Here is a 22,260-nt window from a genome sequence, read left to right on the forward strand (position 1 = left end):
GATCTTTTGCAATGAACTTCATAATCTTTCAAATGCATTTAACATAATTATGTGATTTAGAATTATAGGCAAAATTATTGCTAAGGTTAAAATATTGAAAAGAATTGAAATGGTCCATTCATAACGGTTGTATGTATTGTTTCGGTGAATGTTTGTTTTCCTTGTGAGTAGGCCTAATTTGCAGGTGCTGTCATGGGGCAAGGGACAGCACCCTTCCCTGTGATTGTATAGTAGTGAAAAGCAGTGGCATAATGAGCCTGGCAAAACTTTCAACATTTTTACTACAAATTTGTAATAGATTTTTGTCATTTGTGTTCAGAAAATAATATATTTGATCCTTCTCTCTTTCCTTTCCTTTGCTTTACTCTTTCTTTCTTGGTTGTGAAAAGATTTTTTTTTGGTGGGGGGGTGTCACCAAGCCCCCCTATCTGTATGCCACTGGTGAAGAACTGAAAAAAAGAGAAAAGGAACAAAAAAAGAAAAGGGGTAATAAAGAGAGATCTAGGGCCTTGTAATTCTATAGTACCCCTATTATTCAATTGAGAGAAAATGACATCAGCTGAAAGTCATCTTGCTCCTCTAACAAAAAAAATCATAGCACTGCCCCTGTACATGTATTTACAAATTTTTTTAATGAATGACATGAATGACTGATATTACATCCCTCAAATTTTCCATCTTAACTCTATTTCATTCCCGCATCTGTATAAAAATATTTCCCTAGCTGTAACAATAAGTCAGAGCATGCGCATCAAATGATGAGTTGGTGATTGATAAGTCAAGATATGTTGGATAGGCCCAAAATTCATCAAAAAGTGAGGGAACATATATTGCGTTATCACCTCACTCTTCGCATATATATATTTTAATAAAATGTGAGGTGTTTTCCACTGGTTCATATTGAATTATGTTGACTGTCAAGCACGTATTCGCTTAATATTTAAAGTTCAAAATGGGGCACTTTTTGTACAAGGGGGCACAATGCTTTAATTATTATTTTTTGTTTTTACTATTAAGGTAGCTAGGGGAAGGGCATTGAGAGGAGGGGGTTAGTAATTTCACCCTGCAACTTTATCCTGAGAGATTGGTCGTAAAGGGGGCGTGGTCGCCCGGGGGAAGGGTGTGGCCGAGGCCCCTGAGTCGAGGGCGCGGCGAGGATCGCATGCGGGACCGGACCTGGGGCCCGCGTGCGAGGACCAGGGGCTGGGAGCGGCCAGCAGAGCTACATGTGAAGAGGATGGGCTGCGCTGGGATTCACGAAGCGATGACGCCGCCTCGGTAAAATGGCATCTCATTAAACATAGTCTGATCCACGAGCAGGAAAAATGTCCGAAAGCCGGTCATGTTCAAAGCAGATTCGATGGTAATCTAAATGACCATAATGGCTGCTCCAAGTCCGAAGAAAAAGATCGAATGCGACATCAGTATCGACGACCCAGTCAGTTCAGCCACGTCGGATAGTGAGCTTGGCGATGAAGATTTAGATTTGGAGTTCAATGGACATTTAACTCTGCAGAGTCCAACAGATGATGATGGAACTCTTATCGGGGTGCGTTCGGGCATTGGTGAGTTGATTTTCCGCTTAGTTGCTGGTGGCTGTGCTGTGGCTGACTAAGTGTATTATTACACTAATGAGTCATCTCAACAGATGTATGAGAAATTTTTGGCCTTATGATATTTTTCACTTCTCTTTGTGTGTGTATTTTACTGCTTTCTTCTGATGCTGCAATTGCTCTAATGGTATGATGGTGGGCCCCAAGTCTGCGCACCTAACAATTTGAGTTAAGATTTCACATGGATTTCTTATTTCACAAAATCTTTCAGTTAATAAGGTTCCTTAAATTATCATGAGTACTAAGTGTACCAAATTTCTCATTGAAAAATGAAAGAAAATATAGGATTTTCTTGAAAAAACCTCGGGCAGTCATTTTCAGATTGAAAAAAAAACGGTAGGCTACCCCATGTCTGCGCACTCATTCACTTTGCACACGATTCAGGGATTTTGATGAGAAAGGCTGCATTTTGAGGCCGTCACATGAAATGCCCAAATTTCATCATTTTTCCACCATTTTGAGTCAGATTTTTTAATGAATACCTGTCTATGTATTGCATGTGTAAAGTCTGTGTTCATTGCGTATCTTCTTTTACTAGAATCGCGCAAATACGCGTGTGCGCAGACAAGGGGGACTGCGCAGACTTGGGGGAACTTGCCATAATAATAAAGCGGTGCATGCGCTCCTGCCATGTCTGAGTAGCCAGGAGGCTCCTAGACTAGAGAGTAAAAAACATTTACTAACGTATGCTTACTCTCAACGGAGCCAGGAATTGCTTCCCATTCATCTGCATGTACCGCCGAAAAACCTTAAACTTTCGCCCCCACGATTTCTACTTCTAAAAGATCTAGCCCTAAATGTATGTACATGGGATACAACTTCATTTCTGACATTTCTACGAGTACGATATTGATTTCATTTTTAAACTAAAATTCATTCAAAAAACAAGAAAAATGTTATGAAAAGACTGGGAAAACTTGCCACCGTGTTTACGTCGCCATCTCGATTTCATTGTCTTTCGCTTGGCGACAGCATGCGAACCGCGCGGTTTGCGTGCTGTCGCCAAGCGAAAGACAATGAAGTAAATTTACAGCTTTACAGTAGTTCAGTCTTTGTTTTGTCAGTGTTTCTGCTAGACTGCTTCTCTTGCTTAACTAATGTTACACCACTCACACTAGTGCGAGGTTAGTATTAGTATACTAACCTTGCACCATGAACCGCGTTTGGCAGTGGATTTTGAACTAGTGGGTCGCGCATGCTGTGACGCCACTTCTGGCGTCCATAGCACACAACTTCTATGGCTTGATTTTTCTGTGCGCGGCGTCATGTAATGAACCCGTGAATGCTCCATGGACTGAAGTCATTATTACACTCTGTACAGGGCACAAAAAGTGTTCTTGATTTTTACCATTAATTTAGCATTTTTCATTTACAAAATGGTCTATGAATGTTTGTAACTTAGCTTTGAAAATAGATTTAAAGTTACCATCACCTCATTGAAATTTGATTTAGGCCTATTCATAATTTTTTTTTGGTGGGGGGTACCCATAGGTATCTTGTATTTCATTCAAAGTTATTGAGCCTACAGTTGACTGTAGCCTTTGTACACATAGGGCTGTTTTGCTCATCATCTAATATAGTCAAGGTATTGATGAGTGGCCCAGCTGTACATGCATGCACTGGAAAATTGGTCTTTATTACAGATATGGTGGCAATGGAATATCCATGCATCACATATATTCTTTAGAATATACATGTACTGTAAATTGGAAAGAAGTTTTACCACAATCCTCCAAAAATTTATTAATCATAATAATGTATTTACTATCTACATGTATATAGAGCTTAATACACTGTGTTTCTAAGCGCTTTACAACAAAAAAATTAAAGGAGAATGAAACTCTTGGAGCAAGTTAGCTTTTGTGAAAGCAGAAAAATCAAAGAATAGGATCAACAAAAGTTTGAGTAAAATAGGTCTAGCAATAGAAGAGTTATGAGCATTTGAATGCCGAGATCACTAATGCTATGGAGATCCTCCCATTGGCAATGCGACCAAGATCTATGATGTCACAGATGAACAACTCTCCCCTTTTGGACACTGAAAATATACCCAAAAACATCTCTTTTTGCTCATTCTAATCATATGACAAACGATTCATCAATGATATAATGTTGTGAAACCTCTGTACTTGTCCTCTCATAGAGAGAAGACCTCACCTTGTGATAGACTCTATAAAAGTGAGAATATAAGTGAAATAAGTACTAAAGTAATGAGGGAGTTGTACGTGTGTGACATCACAGATCTTGGTCGCATTGCCAATGTGAGGATCTACATGGCATTAGTGATCTCAATATTCAAATGCTCATAACTTTCTTATTATTCATTCAATCTTTCTCAAACTTTCAACAATGTGTTTCTTTGATTTTTCTCTTTGATATGGATTCAGCTGGTTTCAAGGGTTTCATTCTCCTTTAAGTAGGAGTGGGCTATAAATGGGTGATTTTTTGTTTTACTGTGGGAACAGTTTTTTTGTGTTCCTTTTACCTTATCTCAACATGAAATGACAATATTTTTTGTCTCGGGTCCGAGAAAAAAGTGTGCCGGGCCAAAATCCAAAATGGCCGCCCAAACCCCCCAAAATCACAGTTTTGGCCACAACTTTTTTATTTGGTGGTCATTTTCTCTGGTTTTGGTGTCTATTCATATGTTTTGGGGGGCAGGCAATTCGTTTTTCCTATAATTAGTACTTTTAAACCATTATTTTTAGAGTTAAAAGGTTATACCTAAATTTTCCCATTTTTGTAGCCTTTTTTCAGCCAAAAAGTGGGTTTTATCATCCTGGGGTTCTGGGATATTAGATGGTACGAGGTCAACAATAGCAAGCAGCTTCATGTAGCTATATTGCTTTTATTCCTCCACTTTGGGTTTTACGGATATTTGTGAAATATATCTTATCAAATAAAAGAAAATGTCATTTATCCATATACAATGCACTGTACATACTACACTGCATATATCCATGCATTGACCACCATGGCATATGACAAGGCCTGTATATAAACTATAGTGTCATAGAAATGAGCTTCAAAGGTTTAGAATTAGATTGTGAATTTGATTCCTTGTCAGCTGATGTACATGGTGAAACCAGCAAATTAAATTACACTTACATGTAAATATCACATACATGTATATACGTACATCACATTTTTAGCCATATCTTCTTCATTTGGAGGCTTTTTTTTAACCTGGTTCTGGTGTCTAACTGGCCTATGTTTATGGGGTCAGGTAACTACTAGTATCATGGTAACGCTGATCAACCGCCAATCAGAATAAAGGATTGCATGCAAGTTACCATTAAGTTAAGTTAACATAATGGTAAATTTTTATGCAACGGGGCCCAGAATAGCTACAGTGTAAATTACCTCTCTCCGCCCCCTGAATTAGCATATTTGACAAAACATGTCCTCAATTTCTGAGACAAAACATATCTTCAATTTCTGAGGCATCTAATTCTAAGCCTGAGAGCTCATTTCTATGACACTATAGTTTATACAAGCCTTGTTATCTGTCATGGTGGCCAATGCATTTATGCAGTGCAGTATGTATGTACACTACATTGTACATATGTATACTGTATAGCCCCAATGGATAATTGACATTTTTTTATTTAATAAGATATATTTCACAAATATCCGTAAAACCCAAAGTGGAGGAATAAAAGCAATATAGCTATATGAAGCTGCTTGATATTGTTGACCTCGTACCATCTAATATCCCAGAACCCCAGGATGATAAAACCTACTTTTTGGCTGAAAAAAGGCTACAAAAATGGGAAAATTTAGGTATAATTACCTTTTAACTCTACAAATAATGGTTTAAAAGTACTAATTATGGGAAAAACAAATTGCCTGCCCCCCAAAACATATGAATAGACACCAAAACCAGAGAAATTGACCACCAAATAAAAAAGTTGTGGCCAAAACTGTGATTTTTGGGGGTTTTGGCGGCCATTTTGGATTTTGGCCCGGCACACTTTTTTCTCGGACCCGAGACAAAATATATTGTCATTTCATGTTAAGATACATTAAAAGGAATAAAAAAAAACTGTTGTCATATTGAAATTACAAAAAAAGTATTTTTGACCCATGTATAGCCCACTCCTACTTTAAGTAACATACATTGATATAATTGAACATTTAACATTCAAGAATGAAAATGTATTGTGTAAAGTATTATCAATCATATTACAAATTACAAGTTCGGTAAACCAGCCTACTAAAGATGGAAATACAGAGTAATAATAACAATAATAAAAGCAATGATGCTTATTAATCCAACAGCTGGAATAGTTAAGTTAAGAATGAATTACGGTACCATAAATACAATGACATACATTAAATATATCAATAATAGATACTACAATAGCTATACATACACAAACAAAAAATTAAGGAATATTGATATTGACAAGATTAAACTTAAGGGGAGATTTGTAGCAGTTTTTACCTGTACAAAAATTATATCAGTATGGATGTTTGCACCCCAATTACTTATTTTTTTGCAATAAATTTAAACTTGGCTCATTTAGCTCATAGTTATGTGCAGTCTGTGATGATAATGTGAATATACTGTAAAAGGGAACCATATCCAAGTGAACTTTTTTTTTTTTTTTTGGAATAAAAATATAGAAGTTGAACAAAAATTTTGACAAATAATGATTTGTTTAAAAAAGTTGCAGAAAATTGTAATCACAACATTTGGTATATGACAGGCCTTAAAAAGAGGAAAAGAAAAAAAAATAATAGAACATTAATTGAAAAAAATTAAGGAGAAAGAAGCTATTCATCCTTTCAAATAAAGAAAAAAGCTCTGAAAAGCACTTGGCAAAAATAGTAATTTTTCGACTGGTTGCCAGCCAAACCAAACTCGAAGAAGAGAAGAAGAAAGGCAATGGGCTTGCATTGAGTTGCCAATTTGAAATTTGCATCATGTTAGTCATCTCATTTTCAAACATTCATAACTTTCTAATTCTTTGTCTATTTTTTCTTCTTCAAAATGTCACGATCAATAAAAAACAAAAGAAATAGTGATTGAGGGCCATCATCACTGAGTTGTACATATCACTGTTTTGTGAAAAATAAGGGAAATTTTAAAATGTCATACCTTTCTTATTTTGCATCTGATATTGATGAAATTTTCAGCGCTTGCTAATTAGATTTTTTTTCTATTTATTCGAATCAACATTTTTTTGGAGTGGACCTGACCTTTATAAAAAAAAAGGGGGATGTCCACATCAATTTCAAGTACTTTTTTGCTTCTTTTTGTTTTTGTTTACTGAATGCACATATTGGCAACTTCCCCATTATATGCCCTAATTTGTTAAAGTGAAATTCTTTTCACAATTGAAAATAATTTTTATGAGTACATTAAGTGTATCAGGCACATTATACTTTTCTATTTAAAGGTTAAACACCATGATTTATTGAAAATGGATCTGATAGCTGCTCACATAAAATGATACAAACTCAAAGATTTGACAATGTACATAACTCTTTTTTCTAGATACATTAAAAAAAAATTATGTTCTCATATTTTATATCAATATTGATAGAGGTAGGGTACAAAATGATGATGTTTCAGTTTGCTTAGGGCACCAGCTTACAGGAAAAAGGGTGTTCTCCTTAGCATTTTGATACCTCATTTAACAAAATCAGTCATCACCATCACCCTTTTATGACCCTGTATAGCCCACCTCTAATATTAAAACTAACTACATTTCTACATTACAGCCTACCAACTCTTCCTTTAAATATCAACTTTTCACTTGAACCTCAGGGTTTTGAAACAGGAAAAAGGGTGTTCTCCTTAGCATTTTGATACATTTAATAAAATTGGTCATCTCTCTTTTTTGACCGGACCCTGTATAGCCCACCTTTAATATTAAAACTAAGTACACTTCTACATTACAGTCTACCAACTCTCCCTTTAAATCAACTTTTCACTTGAACCTCGGGGTTTTGAAACAAGTTTCACTTTCATTGTTGATGATGTCATGAACATTTTCTAAAAAGGAAGGATTTCCTTGATTATGAGTCACATTGTTGTGGTCATTTCAATAAATCAATATTGTTATGACATTCCTACCACAAGTAATGAGTTAACACTCGGCCTGCCTTGCATAAATTATGAATTGTGGCTGTACACTTCCCTGACAATAATTATAAAAATTATGGAACATATTGAACATTGCATGCTCCAGCCAGTGACATTAATTGGCAAATAGAGGTACATGTACATGTGGGTTACTTTGAGAAAAAAAATAGGGATTTGTTTTGTATTTGTTTATGCCTTATTATAGGGCTTTTAACCATGTACTTGTAGCCCCATTTAACCAACAAAATGGGTGATTTCAAGATTGATGTTCATTGTTGGTGGAGTTTTTAAGACCACTTTGCCTCGTTAAACTGGTTTAAGTTTAGGTGAGGCCACAATTTGTTCTTCAGGAAGCTATCTTTACATGGAAGTCTGAGAGTGTGTGCATGCTGTGTGTACGCTGCAGTTTCAAATTTCATGCAAAACGTGACCCCACTGAGGGCATTCCCATAGCAACAAGACCACTTTAAGTGAAGCAGGGCATTTGTATACTCAGGCAAAAAACGCTTTATAAATCCAGCTATTATTTTTTAAATTTTATTAAAGGGAGATCCGGGCTGAAAATATTTATATCTAAATAAATAGTGTAAAATTCACCGAGCAAAATGCTAAAAATTTCATCAAAATCGAGTAACAAAGTTATTGAATTTTAAAATTTAGCAATATTTTGTGAAAATAGTTATATGCACGTCATCATGAATATTCATTAGGTGGGCTGATCATGTCACATCCCCAAATTCCTTTTTCTTATGTTACTACATATGTAAATGATGTGTCTCCATTATGATGAAATAAGTTGCAGCAATAAATAACTAATGCACTTAATCAGTTGTCAATGCAATTGTTTTAGTTCTTGGTAATTTTTTTTTTAATAAACCTAATTTCATATAATAAAATACAAAAGAAAAAGTGGGGATATGACATCATCAGCCCACCTAATGAATATTCATAAAGACATACCTAAAACTGTTTCACCGGTATAATGCAAATCTTAGTTTAAAATTCAATAACTTTGTTATTTCTTATCCGATTTTGATCAAATTTTCAGCATTTTGCTCTGTGAATTTTACTCTATTTATTGAGATATAAATTTTTCCAGCCTGGACCATCCCTTTAAACCACTTTAGGAGATGAGAACGCTAGTGTAGTGATCTCTTAAACTGTTTTTTTTTTTGGTTTGAGGAAAACCAGTTCAAGGAGGTAGATGAGAATGGGGTCTAAAGCTGTAGAGTCAAACTCACTGGTGTACCGATGGGAGGGGGGGGGGCTTGGGAGGGCTCTTTCACTACCAAGAAAAAAAAGAGAATAGGAAAAAGAGAAAGATGAGATATCGATATCATTTTCTGAATATTATGTAAAAATCTATCACTAGATTGGATATTTGTAACGAAAATGTCAAGAATTTTGCTTGCTTGCTTCAACAAAAAATAATAATTCAGGAAATGGTTTTGAATGATAACATTGAGTCATTATCCAATCCACCTGGCATTTTTAGCCATTTCCTTGTTTTTGTTTCATTCATGAAGAAATGACACTGTGGAAGTGGTTTAAAGGGGAAGTTCACCCCTGCCATGAGGTTGGTTTTTATAATTAAGCGGAAAAAACCCAAATAAACACATTACTGAAGAATGAGATTTGTTGAAAATTCATCAAAGATCAACAGAGTTATGGATTTTTTTTTTTTTTTTTGGGGGGGGGGTAGCACCACATGTACCCCATTGGCCACGTGAAGTAAACTCCATAAAATGAAATTTTCTCAGAAAATTGAAAGCGATTTCACTTACAAGTGCATTCATTGAATCATTGCATGTACCATTTCAAACCAGCTTCAATACAAATATTTTCAATTCATCATGAATCATATTAAAGAAAATTGAATTTATACATGATAAATGGGGCTGTAGCTCGTATGTATTTGGATGTCACAAATCATTAAAAGTACATGACTCTTATTCTTTGATGGAATTTTATCAAATCTTTACTGATTTTCATTTCTCCCTTTTTTTCTGCATTAAGGATGAACTTCTCCTTTAAAAGCTGAACCCCCATGAGTTTTGTGTTTTGATTTAAGTACACTTTTAGAGTGTGCTATATTGATTTGTATAGAAACATGATAAAAGGTAACTAGAGAAAGTTAAACACTTGAAAGAAATTATATAATGATGAGAAAGTTATGGCTGCTTGAAAACTCAGACTGTCAATTTGAAAAGTAGATGTTTAATGGTATGGGATATATGTGTTTGAATTATATTAAGGCATTTGTTGTTTAGCGCCCCCCTAGTGTATTGTGTATTGGAGCAAATTGAGGAGCAGACCGTAATAACCTAACAGTAACATTTACTTTACTGCATCATCATCACCTACCTGCCCCCATGCATGAATGCCTTCTTCTCCCTACTTCTAGTTAAAAAGGTTTTGGACCCTAAATTATTTCAACAACTGATCCAAGTATCTTTATGAATCTATTTCAAATAATAGTCTAACCATTAGACTCTGTTTACAGCAACTTGAAACATTTCAAACTTCTAGACGATGATCAAACGCTCTATTTTCATTACTTTTCATAGACATCTGTTATCACTTTAAAACCCTTGTACCGGATAGTTTTTCATGTAAGGTGTAGTCATGTGATTTAGGTTGATCCAGTCTTTACTTCCTTCCTGATTACAGAGCTCATTGCTGAAAGGAAAGTTTCAGAAAGTCGATCTTCGCCTTCATAAATGCTCTTGCTTCTGTTGGAATCAGTTCATAATGCCTGTTACAAGAGAATGCCAGTGCTTTGTAGATTACATGTAGTTTGAAATTTGTTCTTGGTGTTGTGTTGTGACCAATCTAGTCCTCTTGAAGGATATCTTTGATTCTGATATCAGATGTAGGTTTTAACTGGGAAGCTGTGGAAAATTAAGACTTTGTTTCCTTAGAAAGGAGTTGTATTTGAAAGAGATAACTGAGCTGTTGCAATGTCTGAAATGCATGGTAAGTCAGTATGAATTTGTACTGTTAATATTCAACTTTACTTTTCTGCATGTAGCCATGATGTTTTTCTTTGTCTAGGCCCTGTCTACATAAACTTCATGCCACATAAAACTGATGTCTTAAGTGGAATGAGTTCTTCTCTGTCTATAATCTTCTAAGAGCTCTGTTGTCCCTCATGCTATGGAAGTTACCATTGGATGCAGTATCGTAATGAGCAACAATTTTTGAGGGGGACAGGTATGCTTTACGGGTCTATATTTCTAAGAAACTGCAAGCGAGAAAAATTTTACCTTTTTTTTTACAAAATTTGGTTTTGCGATGAGATTTCGACATGATATCCGGAAAATACCTACCGTATTTCACCCTCTTTCCTTTTTCTTTCTTTTTCTCCTTTTTTTCTTGGACATGAAACTTTTTTTTTTGAGGGTTAGGGGACCACTGCCCCCTCATCCATGTGACATTGATTTATAGATGACAGATTTGACTACAATATACAAAGAGGAAGAGGAGATACCCCCTCCTTTTTAAGTATAACTAGGGGAGAAAAGAGGAAAGGTGGTATTTCATAACCCCTTAACACATATTTATCTTCTTTTTCTTCCTCTTTAGGATTCACAGGTAGTGTCCATAGTCGGCAAGAGCACCTCCAACCCAACAAGTTCCTTCCTGGACGGACGATCTTTGAGGTTGTCTCGGCCAAGACGATGAAAGATGGCTACAAGAAATTTGTGGTAGGTTTTAATGGCACCAATAGAAACTAATTATATACAGAGATGTGGTGTCGAGTTCTTTTTCCACTTTCACATTCTGTCTGTACTTTAAAAAGCAATGGTTAAAAAAGGTTCCATTTGTTAACTGTTAAGCATAATTGATTTCTTCTTCTTCTTCTTTTTTTTTGGAGGGGGATTCTTACAAGTTTTTATGAGTTATTGATGTTAAAGCTAAATGAAAGTAGTTGCAGTAAAACACTGATTTCATGAGAAAGTCTGTAACACCAAGGTTAAGTATTTCTATATCATTGTGGATCTAGATCTGGTATTTACATAAACTGAACTTTGTGAAATCATAAAAACCTAAGCTAAAAAGCGATCACATTGAAGATCGCCAACACAGATACTCACACGTGGGACAGTGTATATTATTATTGCTGGAATAAAGACCCGACGGAAGTGCCCGAATCTGCTTATTTTGCTTATTTCTCAGCAATTACACAATTTCTTCCAGAATCCTTTGGCACATATTTTTTATTCATACAAACAGACACTTGGGTGGTCATTATATTGGATTCTGTAAAAAGTCATTTTGAGATCGTTACCACAACTGGCGTTTATCTTGAACTAGCATGCCTTTAGAGAAATCTATAATGCTTGTTTTTCTGACTGGTAGAGGTACCATCCATTCCAGTTCACCTTGTGTTAATTGCAAATTCAAAAGTTATTATTAACCATTGTGCAGTGGACTGATTTGAATGTCTCCAATTTCAAATGACGTACATAAAAAAATGCATACCAATTCAATTTGGTTTATTATGATAAGACATTGTAAAACAGACACATAACAGAAGTTAACAAAGTTAACAGAAAAAAGGAAAAATACATTAAATTATATACCTACGAATTAACAAAATATAATAAGAACATAATAGTAAGATTTTAATATAGCACTCGAGGTTCTACACATTACAGAAATATCATTAAGGGGATAATGCTATATAAAGAGAAAATGGAATGACCGATAAAAACACACAAAAGTATTGGGATATGTATTATGTTGATTGATTTCAATGTAAACTGAGGGGAAAAAAAACTTTTGTAAATTATGAAAAAGGAGGTGAAGGGTAAAGGGAAGAAAACAATTTTATACTTTTACACACAAATTATATACCAACATGAACAAGGGTTGACTCAGTTTATTGTTCTTACATGTAAGCCTGCATGTATGTATCTTACAATGTGGGATCCACTGCAATGTATTTTTTTAATAGTTGGCAGAAGATTTACCATTAGTAAATACAAGCCATGTATATTACTGGTGACTCTGCCTTAGTCAAATCATATTGGACCACAGAACTCTGCTTGACTAAGGAGAAATTTGACTTTAATAAACGACTATTCGACATAGGGAAGGTCGACTTTAGGCAGAGTTACCTTTACCTGTATATCAGTTAGTTTGGCTTTTGAATGAAATGGCTTGGCCCCTTTTCACACAGAAAGGCTAGGATACATGTATGCTTTAATGCTGGTTTTATTGGCAATAGCATCATAAGTCTACTTATAATACTATTTCAAACAGGGCCTCATCGGTTCTGAATAAATGTCAGAGCAGTTGTTGCTGTCAATTAAGCCTAAAATTCATATATGCAGTGTATTCAATACACATGGGTCATCAATGACACTCACTAGACAGTCAGAGACCAGTTAATATCTCTGCCGGGACATTTAAGTTTGGCCCAATTTACTGGCCTAACACGACCAATAAAAATTATATAGTCAGTGATCTATTAATTGAGATAATAAGTATATAAACATGTATTTCAATATTTTTCTTTATACATGCATTTGGGATAATAGTATAGTCAATTTGAGGTTGGAAAAGGGGAAAAAAATGTGAACTACTATTCTGACTTGCTCATGTCAGCCCAGTATAGAAGATTGGTTAGTGTTGAGCTCTGTTATACATATTACTTATTAACCGGGTAGTAATAATTACATTTAGTGCTTATATAGAAATGCAAAGTATTAAGTGCTTTATAAATGTAAACTAATCATTATTATTATTGTTTAGAACCTGAATTATTGGGATTCCATTAGTTTACCTACATGTATTAATGCTAATCATCATTTACGTGTATGTCAAGAATCAGATGGCTCTGAGCAAATTCCACATTGTGAGGCAGGCCCCCTTCCATGAATTCACCCCTCATGTAGTGTAGATTGAATGTCGATCAAAATAATGCTGCTTGGCAATAAAAATTGCATTCATGAGTTTTGAAATAGTCCACATGATTTTCTATGAGTGCAGCAAAGAAATAATACAGCTTATCATCATGTTTCTCTAAGAAACATGATCTTCAACAGCAGAATGAATAAGCCGCATTATTTGAGATTGCTGTTCAAGTCCAAGGAGGACTAAAATAATGCGGCTTATTCTGGTCCTCAACCTTCCATTAATTGAAATAAGACATATCTGAGTCGCATCCAATCCGAAAGGGGTATCAAGTGGGACCTGCCTTTTAAAGCCTGCTTTAAGTAGGTTTCACAGATAGTGTTTCCTGATATTGAGTCTGAAGCTGTCTCACTTGTCCTTCTTTAGTTTCAAAATAATGGGTCTTGTTTGGACTCTGTTACTTTCGTATTCACTTCTTTATACATGAAATCAATGCCATGAGAGTAATTATAATTGGACTCGAAACTTCTCATCATGTTTTTTTACTGCATTATATTTCAGTTCATTATCTGCTTTCTCTTTTGGTATTGCATATTATTGTTGATCCCGACACTGATTTATCCAGATACATTATTTCATACCCCCCTCGGAGAATCGCACCTAGAGGAAGCCTTAACTATGATTATATTGTTATGTGAGAATAAACATGTGAGATTATAAGTTATTTCAAATCCAAAGGTTTTGAAAATAAATTCCATGCTGTACATATAAAGTTACAACGTATATTGAAAACTTGAGAACACTATTAAGTAGGCATCAAGTCTACTAAATTTCTCGATTTCCTGTTCAAATAAATGAATACAGTAGTTTATTGGTTGAAATTTTCAACTTGATAATTTTGCTCTGATATTGAATCTTTATCACATTTTATCCTCACTTTTATCTCTTTCAGCTGTACAGCATTGCAGTGCTACGGACCATAGGAACAGACACATCTCAGGCTATCATCGAGAGGCGATATTCAGAATTCCATGAGTTGAACAGTGCCCTCAAGAAGCATTTTCCCCATGCCATGGAGTCTGTGGTCTTCCCCAAGAAGGCAGTCACCGGAAACTACAAGCACCAATTCATTGCGGAGCGCAGTAGGGCCTTTGAACAATACCTTAGCCACACCTTCCAGAACGACGAAATCCGCATGAGTGTGGAGTTCCAGGAATTCTTTTACAACCAGGACCTGAGGCGCGCCTACAGGTACATGTCCAAGAAGAACTTTGAGGAAGCGTTGCCTCTCCTACAGAATGCGCTCCACCTCCAGGAGAAGATGATCGGGGAAAAGCACCATGATACAATCCGAACATCCTGTGCAATCATCGTGGTTTATCTATCTCGCCTAGAGAGCCAACCCCACGTGCTTGGCTACGCCGAGAAGGCGCTGTCGGACATTGGTGATGATGAAACCAACCCGTTCTTGATCCCTCTCCTACAGACATTGATTGGGGTTAGGTGGAGACTCCAAAAAGACAAGAGAGACTTGGAAGTCAGGCTGTCCCGCTATGTCAAGCCTGGACTAGGGGGAGGTGATATGCCCACACTAGAGGAATTAGTCATGCAAAGTCTATCTCATTTATGAAGTTCTGCCATTTTCATTGTCATTAATTGCATTTTTTATCTTGTATATTATCATGTACAGCAGTATATAGAGTTGGTCAGTAAAACAAGTTTTATGCTTTCCACGTGTATGTGTACTGTTATTTATCTGAGACGTGTCTGTGATATTTTTTTGTAGAGAACAGGGGCTGTTAACATAGAAGAAATATGTTTGATCTTTATATGATACAATTGATTACAATTTATTTGTACATGGATTTCTATAGACTTTACAGTTACACTTAATTGTACAATGGCACAATTCTTGTCTGGTGACATTTGGAAACTTTTTGGCTGAAGTCAGGTAGCTTCTGGTTATCTTAGAGTCATGTTAGAAGTTCAGCTGTCATGCATGTAGACTTCATGTATTTTACATGGGGACCTTCTGTGTTGTAATGATTTTCACGTATTTTTTTATTCAATATGACTGCCACTATCAATCTTTGAGCTGTTTTAAAATCACCAATGTGCTACATGTACATGTAGTTGTTATCAATAAAATTTGCTTTGGTTTCTTATTTTTTCTAATTTCACAAGACCTTGTGAACTGTGAAGTGTAGTCTACACTCATTTGATGTGCTTTCAATTTGGTCTAATTGCAATTTGGTCTACACTATACTTCAAACTTGGTCTAATACCCATTTAGTCTATTTAATCTAATACTCAAGTGGTCTAATTTCCACTACGTCAAATGAAAAATTTGATTCATAAACAATTCATCAAATAATATACATGTACACTAAGTGGTATAAGACAAGGGGCTCGAAACTCAAAGCTTACCAATTTTTGTAGATCATTTTTTTCACAATCGATTGCATAAACAACAATGTACAATTAACAGTGAAGATCAAGCAAACGATCAATCGCAAACCTTTGTGTTACAGTTCCCAGGGTGGTGTTTCATAAAGCTGTTCGTAAAGTTACGCACAACTTTACGAACGACTGGAACATGTTCTTACACATAAGTCAGCTATATAGGGATATATCATATAGCACAAGAAAGGGTCACCAGTCGTGCGTAAAGTCATTCGTAACTTACGAACAGCTTTATGAAACGGGCCCCTGGGGCCCGTTTCATAAAGCTGTTCGTGTGTATATTAGATGAAGTGGCCTTTTGAAGTGGAAATTAGACGAAATGGTAAATATGTTTAATTTTTAATTGCCCATATTCTTAAGTTGGGTTTAATTGAAACACTGGTCTAAAGTTGTGGCTCAACTATGGATAGCCAGTCATGAAACAAATCTTGATCAGTACAAGTTTAATTTATTAGCTCATTTGTTACTCAGATCACTCATAGCGGTCAGTTAGAATAAAAACTGAATTAGTTTTCTTCCCATTTTAGCAGAATGATAAAAACACTGTAAACAGAAGAAACATATAATGTGAACAAAATTTTGACATTTTTGGCTTCCCATATTTTTAGCACAGAGTTAGACCCTGGTCTAATTTAAACCCGACTTCAGAATATGGGTCAATGAGAAGAATTTATTGTAGACTATTAGACTATCTACATGTTGGATGAGACCAAACAAAACTACTGACTATGTATTTCTAAGATCACTTCTTGAGTGCTATGTTTTGTCATATTTTGTATTCTGACTCTTGGCCTATCTTTGTATCAGGTCAAGAGTTCATGAACGTGTAGGTATTTTTTGAGGTAACGGTGTAATGAAATCTTTTGCTATGATATAATAGACACCATGTCAAAAGTCGGAACTGCTATTTTCCTCAGAAATCCTGTGAATGTGCTAATTTTCAGATTTCATCAAAGGAATAATAATAATAATGTCATATTCTACACAGGGTAGCCACTTCAATTCCGAAAACTGTTCTCCCAGCAGGCCCTTCTTTACATGATCGGTTATTATTACCCCAGCTTTAGCACGGCTACCTTGATCAGGCGCTCGAGCATTCGAGGAATTCCTTCCTACCGGGTACCCATTCACCTCACCTGGGTTGAGTGCAGCACAATGTGGGTAAATTTATTGCTGAAAGAAAACCTGCCATGAAGACACAAAGCACAGTTATAGTGTGATTCCTGCTAAGATTTGTACTACAGACTTTTGACAAGTTGCCTTAAGGTTTGATCCATAAATCATGTCAGTATATTAATATCCATATAATGTATACCATCACTATAGACTTCTTTTTAGTTTACATACGAGAGTATTTCCTCAATACTTTGTATGTATATGTAGCTCATGTTTCGCAAGGTGAACATTGCACAAAACTATAGGTACCAATTGACTTTGTAAAGTACAGCATGGACTTGCAACATCATCCAAATGAAGTCTAAATGCCCCCCCCCCCAAAAAAAAAAAAAAGTTATTAAACTATTATTTGTGTAAAAAAGTTATAAAATTTACAATCCATGCAGTTATATAGCTGGAAATCATTTTATTCCATGATTTGTATAATTGTCAATCAGGCAATGGCCTGCTAATGTTGTATATTGAGAATGGTTTTGAATTTTTTATATTCAATGATTGAAAAAGTAAATCTTGCGCCCTTAGAAAGAGATCCGGTACCTGGATTTAAAGAGTATAGGTAAAAGCTTATCAGGGTGCTCTCAGACCTTAAATTTTAAATTTCAATATTTTTTGGGAAAAGACCACTCTTCCATTGGCAGATTTCTTTTATTACAGCACAAAGGGGGGGGGGGTACAGACAAAATACAAAAACACTGCATGGCTAATGAGATGGGCATTAAGGCCAATGGACAGGGAATCTAAGGCCTTGGACTGCTTTGGATTGGGGGGGGGGGGGACAGAGGGTTATTATTCTACACCTCCAGATTATATTATTTGGAACACTCAGATTTGTAACAGGTGAAAGCAATGTTATTTTCATGATAAAAGGAAATTCTCTTTAAACATTACCTAATTCAGTGAACAACCATTCTATTAACCATTTTTTCTATTGAATTATACTCGTATGGAAATAAGTAGGACAGGGATATACTAATCATTTGCCTGTTGACAGTGATGTAGGAATGTTTTGAGCAAAGGTTGAAGGGTTCAAGCATTGTTAAAGGGGAAGTTCACCCTGACAACAAGATGGTTTTTATTTTAAAAAATGAAAAAAAAGTAATGGTAAGGGTTTGATGAAAATCTTTCCAAGAGTAAGGGAATTATGAATTTGATAAAATTTTGATTTTGAGACCTCACAGACGAAAAACTCCTCCATATGTAAAAATGCAATACCATCAAGAAAATGAAAGTGATTTTATTTTTGCGATCAACTGACACATGTCATAGCTGATCTGTAAGAATTCTGTTTTTTTTTATCAATTCCCCTTAAAAAATTAGAATTTATGGAATTTATATTACATGAAATATGGGGGAGCTGCTCAGGTTTGACAGGTGCAGATATGATAGATCAGCTACCAATTTAAAATCATGCTTCATACTGGTTAGAAAATAAATTAATGTTTGCTGACTGCGTGGGAGCATTATGGTCTAGGGGTCCCAACTCTTTCCAATTAGAAGCTCATGGTTTCAAATCCTACTTTAGGCATCAATTTCTGTCAGCAAAAAAATTGATACACATTGGCTGCACTCTATCCAGGTGAGGTGATTTGGTACTCAGTGGGATTAATTCCTTTAACACTTAATCACCTTTACGGCAGCTCAGCTATACCCGGGGTAATACTATGATTCCAAGTATTAAATGCAGTAGAGTACATGCATACATGTAAAATATATATAGTTGCTGTGCTATATGAATGGACCTATTATTATAATTCGAGTATGCAGGGAGTTTGTATGAGTGATATTAAAAATAAGTTGGGGTGCAACATGTTTGGTAACAGTACAGTATCTTTATGTGGTCCCATATGACATTTTGAATGTCCTGCTGCTTTACAACTCTCGGTTATGGGCACTGTTGATAGCATGTATCTTTATTTAGAACATGATAGTAAGACTACATGACAGACGAGCAACAAGCTTTTCAATTTATTTCAACAACTGTTATCAAAATTTATTCCTTAGTCTATGGATTAGTTCAAGTAATGTTTTGATTTAAAGCAATTACGAATCAGAGCCCCTTCCCACAAAGAGTTATAATTGATCAATTCAATCGTAACTCTATGGAAATCCATGAGTGTCATAATTTTTTCTACAGGAAATTTGCAAATTATCCTTGCAAACAAAGGAGAACACACCAAATTGTCAAGAAATCGATGAATATAACATATCTAGATTTTTTTTTGGAAGAAACATGCATTTTATATATTGACCTTGCTGGCTTTCCATAGTTATGATTGATTAGATCAATTGTAACTCTTTGTAAGATGGGGCCCAGCAGCCTTGTAAAGGACTACCTCATGTGGCCAGGTTCCTAACCCATAATGCAACCTTCTGAACAGTGTAGTCTTGTGATATAGACCCACTTAAATGATCCAAACTAATTCACATTACATTTAATATATTCAATACAGTCATTATTGTGTTACCAGGTTTCTAAACAAGTATTTTTCCTCTCAAAATACCCTTTTTCTCTCTTCACATGAAATTATAGGCTTTTTTTTTTAATCTGTACAGTTATTTAAAATGGAATATTTTAAGACTAGCTATTTATAACACATAGTCAATGAGTAGTCTGTATTACAGACTCTTATTTAACATATACCAACTATACAATGTCTTAAGAGTGAAAACTGGATTTCAAACTCCCTGTCTGTGAAATAAGACAACCACAGTAAATAAGTGAATCTAGTCTCCCTACTCCAGACTCTACATTATGCACTATGCAAATTATAAAAACCAAAGGTCTGTGCCTGCAGACTAGCTGACTAGTCAATGGGTGATTTCAAGTCCGGTGTTGACCTTTTGGTGTTGGTGTTAGGTCAATTTTTACACGATTATAACACCAAACGTAACATGAAGATGGTCCCGAAAAGTCACTCACTAGATGTTGAGATGTCAATTATGTGATCTGGATCAGTTTTATAAAATCTGTTTTGGAGCTAGGGGAAGCAATCCAAATTCCAACACTAACACCAACACCAAGGCCAACACCGGACTTGAAATCACCCAATGAGACCATGTAGGGTCCATGGTTTGTTCTCCCTTTAAGAGGAGAACACAAACATGATGTCACGTTTGGTCTAAAAAAGGGAAGTAGAAAAACATGTTGATGAAATGCAATATTCCACAGTAACAATCTAAACAATTAAATCACATATAAATCAGATACATGTATAATTGTGTTTCTCAATGAAAAATCTTTTTATATAATCTTGTACTTTTGTTGATATCATGGTGCTGTTTTTGTATTGTGTTTCTATGTGGTAAATGTAGATCACAATATTATCTGATTAATATGATATTGCACTTGTGAGAAAATATACCAAACTACTGATAAAAAGGAACTACATGTATACATATTACCAGTGAGGTATTCAACAATATACTTAATGAAATATTGATGAATTTTAGAGATATCATCTTAACAAATTGTTTTATGGAATTTGGTTGCTTCAAGTTAAGAAAAAAGTAATGCTGTATATTGATAGGTTTCAGAATTGATGTTGCGCAATATTGTATTTCTTTAGTGAACTATGTTTTTATTTGTACGCTTGGTTATATGTATTTTTCTCAATCTGACCCAGTGTAATATCATTATATCAAAGCACGCATAATTATTCATTCCTCTTTCAAATGGCGCTATATTTGAAGATTGTGAAACAGTAATATCTCAATGTACAACTCATCTCAAAGTTTAAATGTGTTATTAAGTAGAGTGATATTAAAGTCAGTGGTATCAATTCATGACCAACTGGAACCTTGTAATCCCTGTACAAAGCCTATTGGAACTACAGAATAAGTAGTCAGTGTGTTAATCCATTGCTTATTGGTTTCGGGTTGTGCCAGTACAAAGCTTATGTGAATTACTGAATTCAGTAGTCAGCGTGTTAATCCATTGCCTACTGGAACTCGATGATCCTTGTACAATTAAAGTCAATGGGAATCAAAAAAATTCAAAAAAATCTGTTGCTTACTGGATTATGGTGGTGCCAGTACAAAAGCAAAGATATGTTTTAAATGATTCAGTCAGGAATGAAGGTTCAATATTGATTTATTGATTGATTGATTGATGGAACAGTCAGTTGTGTGGATATCTACTGGTGATTAATGGTTTCAGCATGGGTAATAGAATGTCTCCCTCTTGAGTTAGCAGATGAATATCTCCTCCCCATCTCTCTCTATCTTTTCCCCTCTCTATCTATCTCTCTACCATGTCTACTACTTCTATCTGCCCTGTCCCCATTTACATTTCAGTCTCTTTAACCACCCCTTCCTCACTTTCACAGACAATTAGATTTTGAAACCCAGGGCTTCTAATTGAAATTTAGGGGAAAGTCCACTTTGAAATGACTGTGGTTCTTACAAATGCAGAATAAGGTTTTAAAAAAACTTGTCAATAAGATCTTTGACATAACTCCATAAAAAGACTTGTAGTTTTTAATGTTTGAAAATTCAATCAAATCACCACCTAGCTGCTTTTGTACATGTGCTATATATTTTATGTCTTTTCCTAAAAATATACCCAATTGACAATGCATAATATATTAGTATTACCCATTTTGCTAATGATGCTACTGTATTTTTGTTCCATTTCTTATCTTCCAAGTAGAAGATTATCTAATACTATTTGAAAGCTTTCACTTTTTATCAGAATATAGAGATTTTAAGTTTGTTAAGCAGCAATTTTAATGTATTTATTGATGAATTTGTGAGTTTTTAATTGTTTCCTCTATGTATTCTTAAATCATGTTGTACTTGAAATAAATATATTATGCATTACCGAACGATGTCTCATATCTCAGAGATTCCAATGTCATTTCCCACTTGTGATAGATTTGCAGTGAGTGATGTTATCTGAATAATTTGAAGGTGAAATACATGTTCCAATTATTTTTGTGGGAATGCTGTTCAGGAAATGTTTGATTTTAATAAATTCATAAGCAGCTTTATGGAACATCCCCAGCATGTTAATCACTCTGCAGATATGGCTATTTTATCCTTTTTTATACAAAA

At 35.1% G+C, this 22,260-nt stretch overlaps 1 protein-coding gene across 2 annotated transcripts; it reads left to right on the plus strand.

Moving 5' to 3' along the window:
• Window positions 1-1,073: 1,073 nt before the first annotated feature.
• On the plus strand, window positions 1,074-17,523 carry LOC129253915 (sorting nexin-21-like). 2 transcript variants are annotated; one of them, XM_054892349.2, is made up of 3 exons: window positions 1,074-1,565; window positions 11,293-11,414; window positions 14,522-17,523. In XM_054892349.2, the coding sequence occupies exons 1-3, from the start codon at window positions 1,373-1,375 to the stop codon at window positions 15,197-15,199; spliced, it is 993 nt and encodes a 330-aa protein (XP_054748324.1). In that variant the 5' UTR covers window positions 1,074-1,372; the 3' UTR covers window positions 15,200-17,523. The 2 variants fall into 2 exon arrangements, with proteins under 2 accessions (XP_054748324.1, XP_063951315.1); XM_064095245.1 differs by lacking the exon at window positions 1,074-1,565 and adding an exon at window positions 10,362-10,683.
• The last annotated feature ends 4,737 nt before the right edge of the window (window positions 17,524-22,260 follow it).

This window comes from Lytechinus pictus, chromosome 2 (genome assembly GCF_037042905.1).
Source record: "Lytechinus pictus isolate F3 Inbred chromosome 2, Lp3.0, whole genome shotgun sequence".
NCBI lineage: Eukaryota > Metazoa > Echinodermata > Echinoidea > Temnopleuroida > Toxopneustidae > Lytechinus > Lytechinus pictus.

Excerpts from the sequence above, each read along its gene's own strand:
- LOC129253915 (XM_054892349.2), top strand. The coding sequence starts at position 1,373 with ATGACCATAATGGCTGCTCCAAGTCCGAAGAAAAAGATCGAATGCGAC. Across the intron at positions 1,566-11,292 it reads CGGGGTGCGTTCGGGCATTG|GATTCACAGGTAGTGTCCAT; the intron begins GTGAGTTGATTT and ends CTTCCTCTTTAG. Across the intron at positions 11,415-14,521 it reads ATGGCTACAAGAAATTTGTG|CTGTACAGCATTGCAGTGCT; the intron begins GTAGGTTTTAAT and ends TATCTCTTTCAG.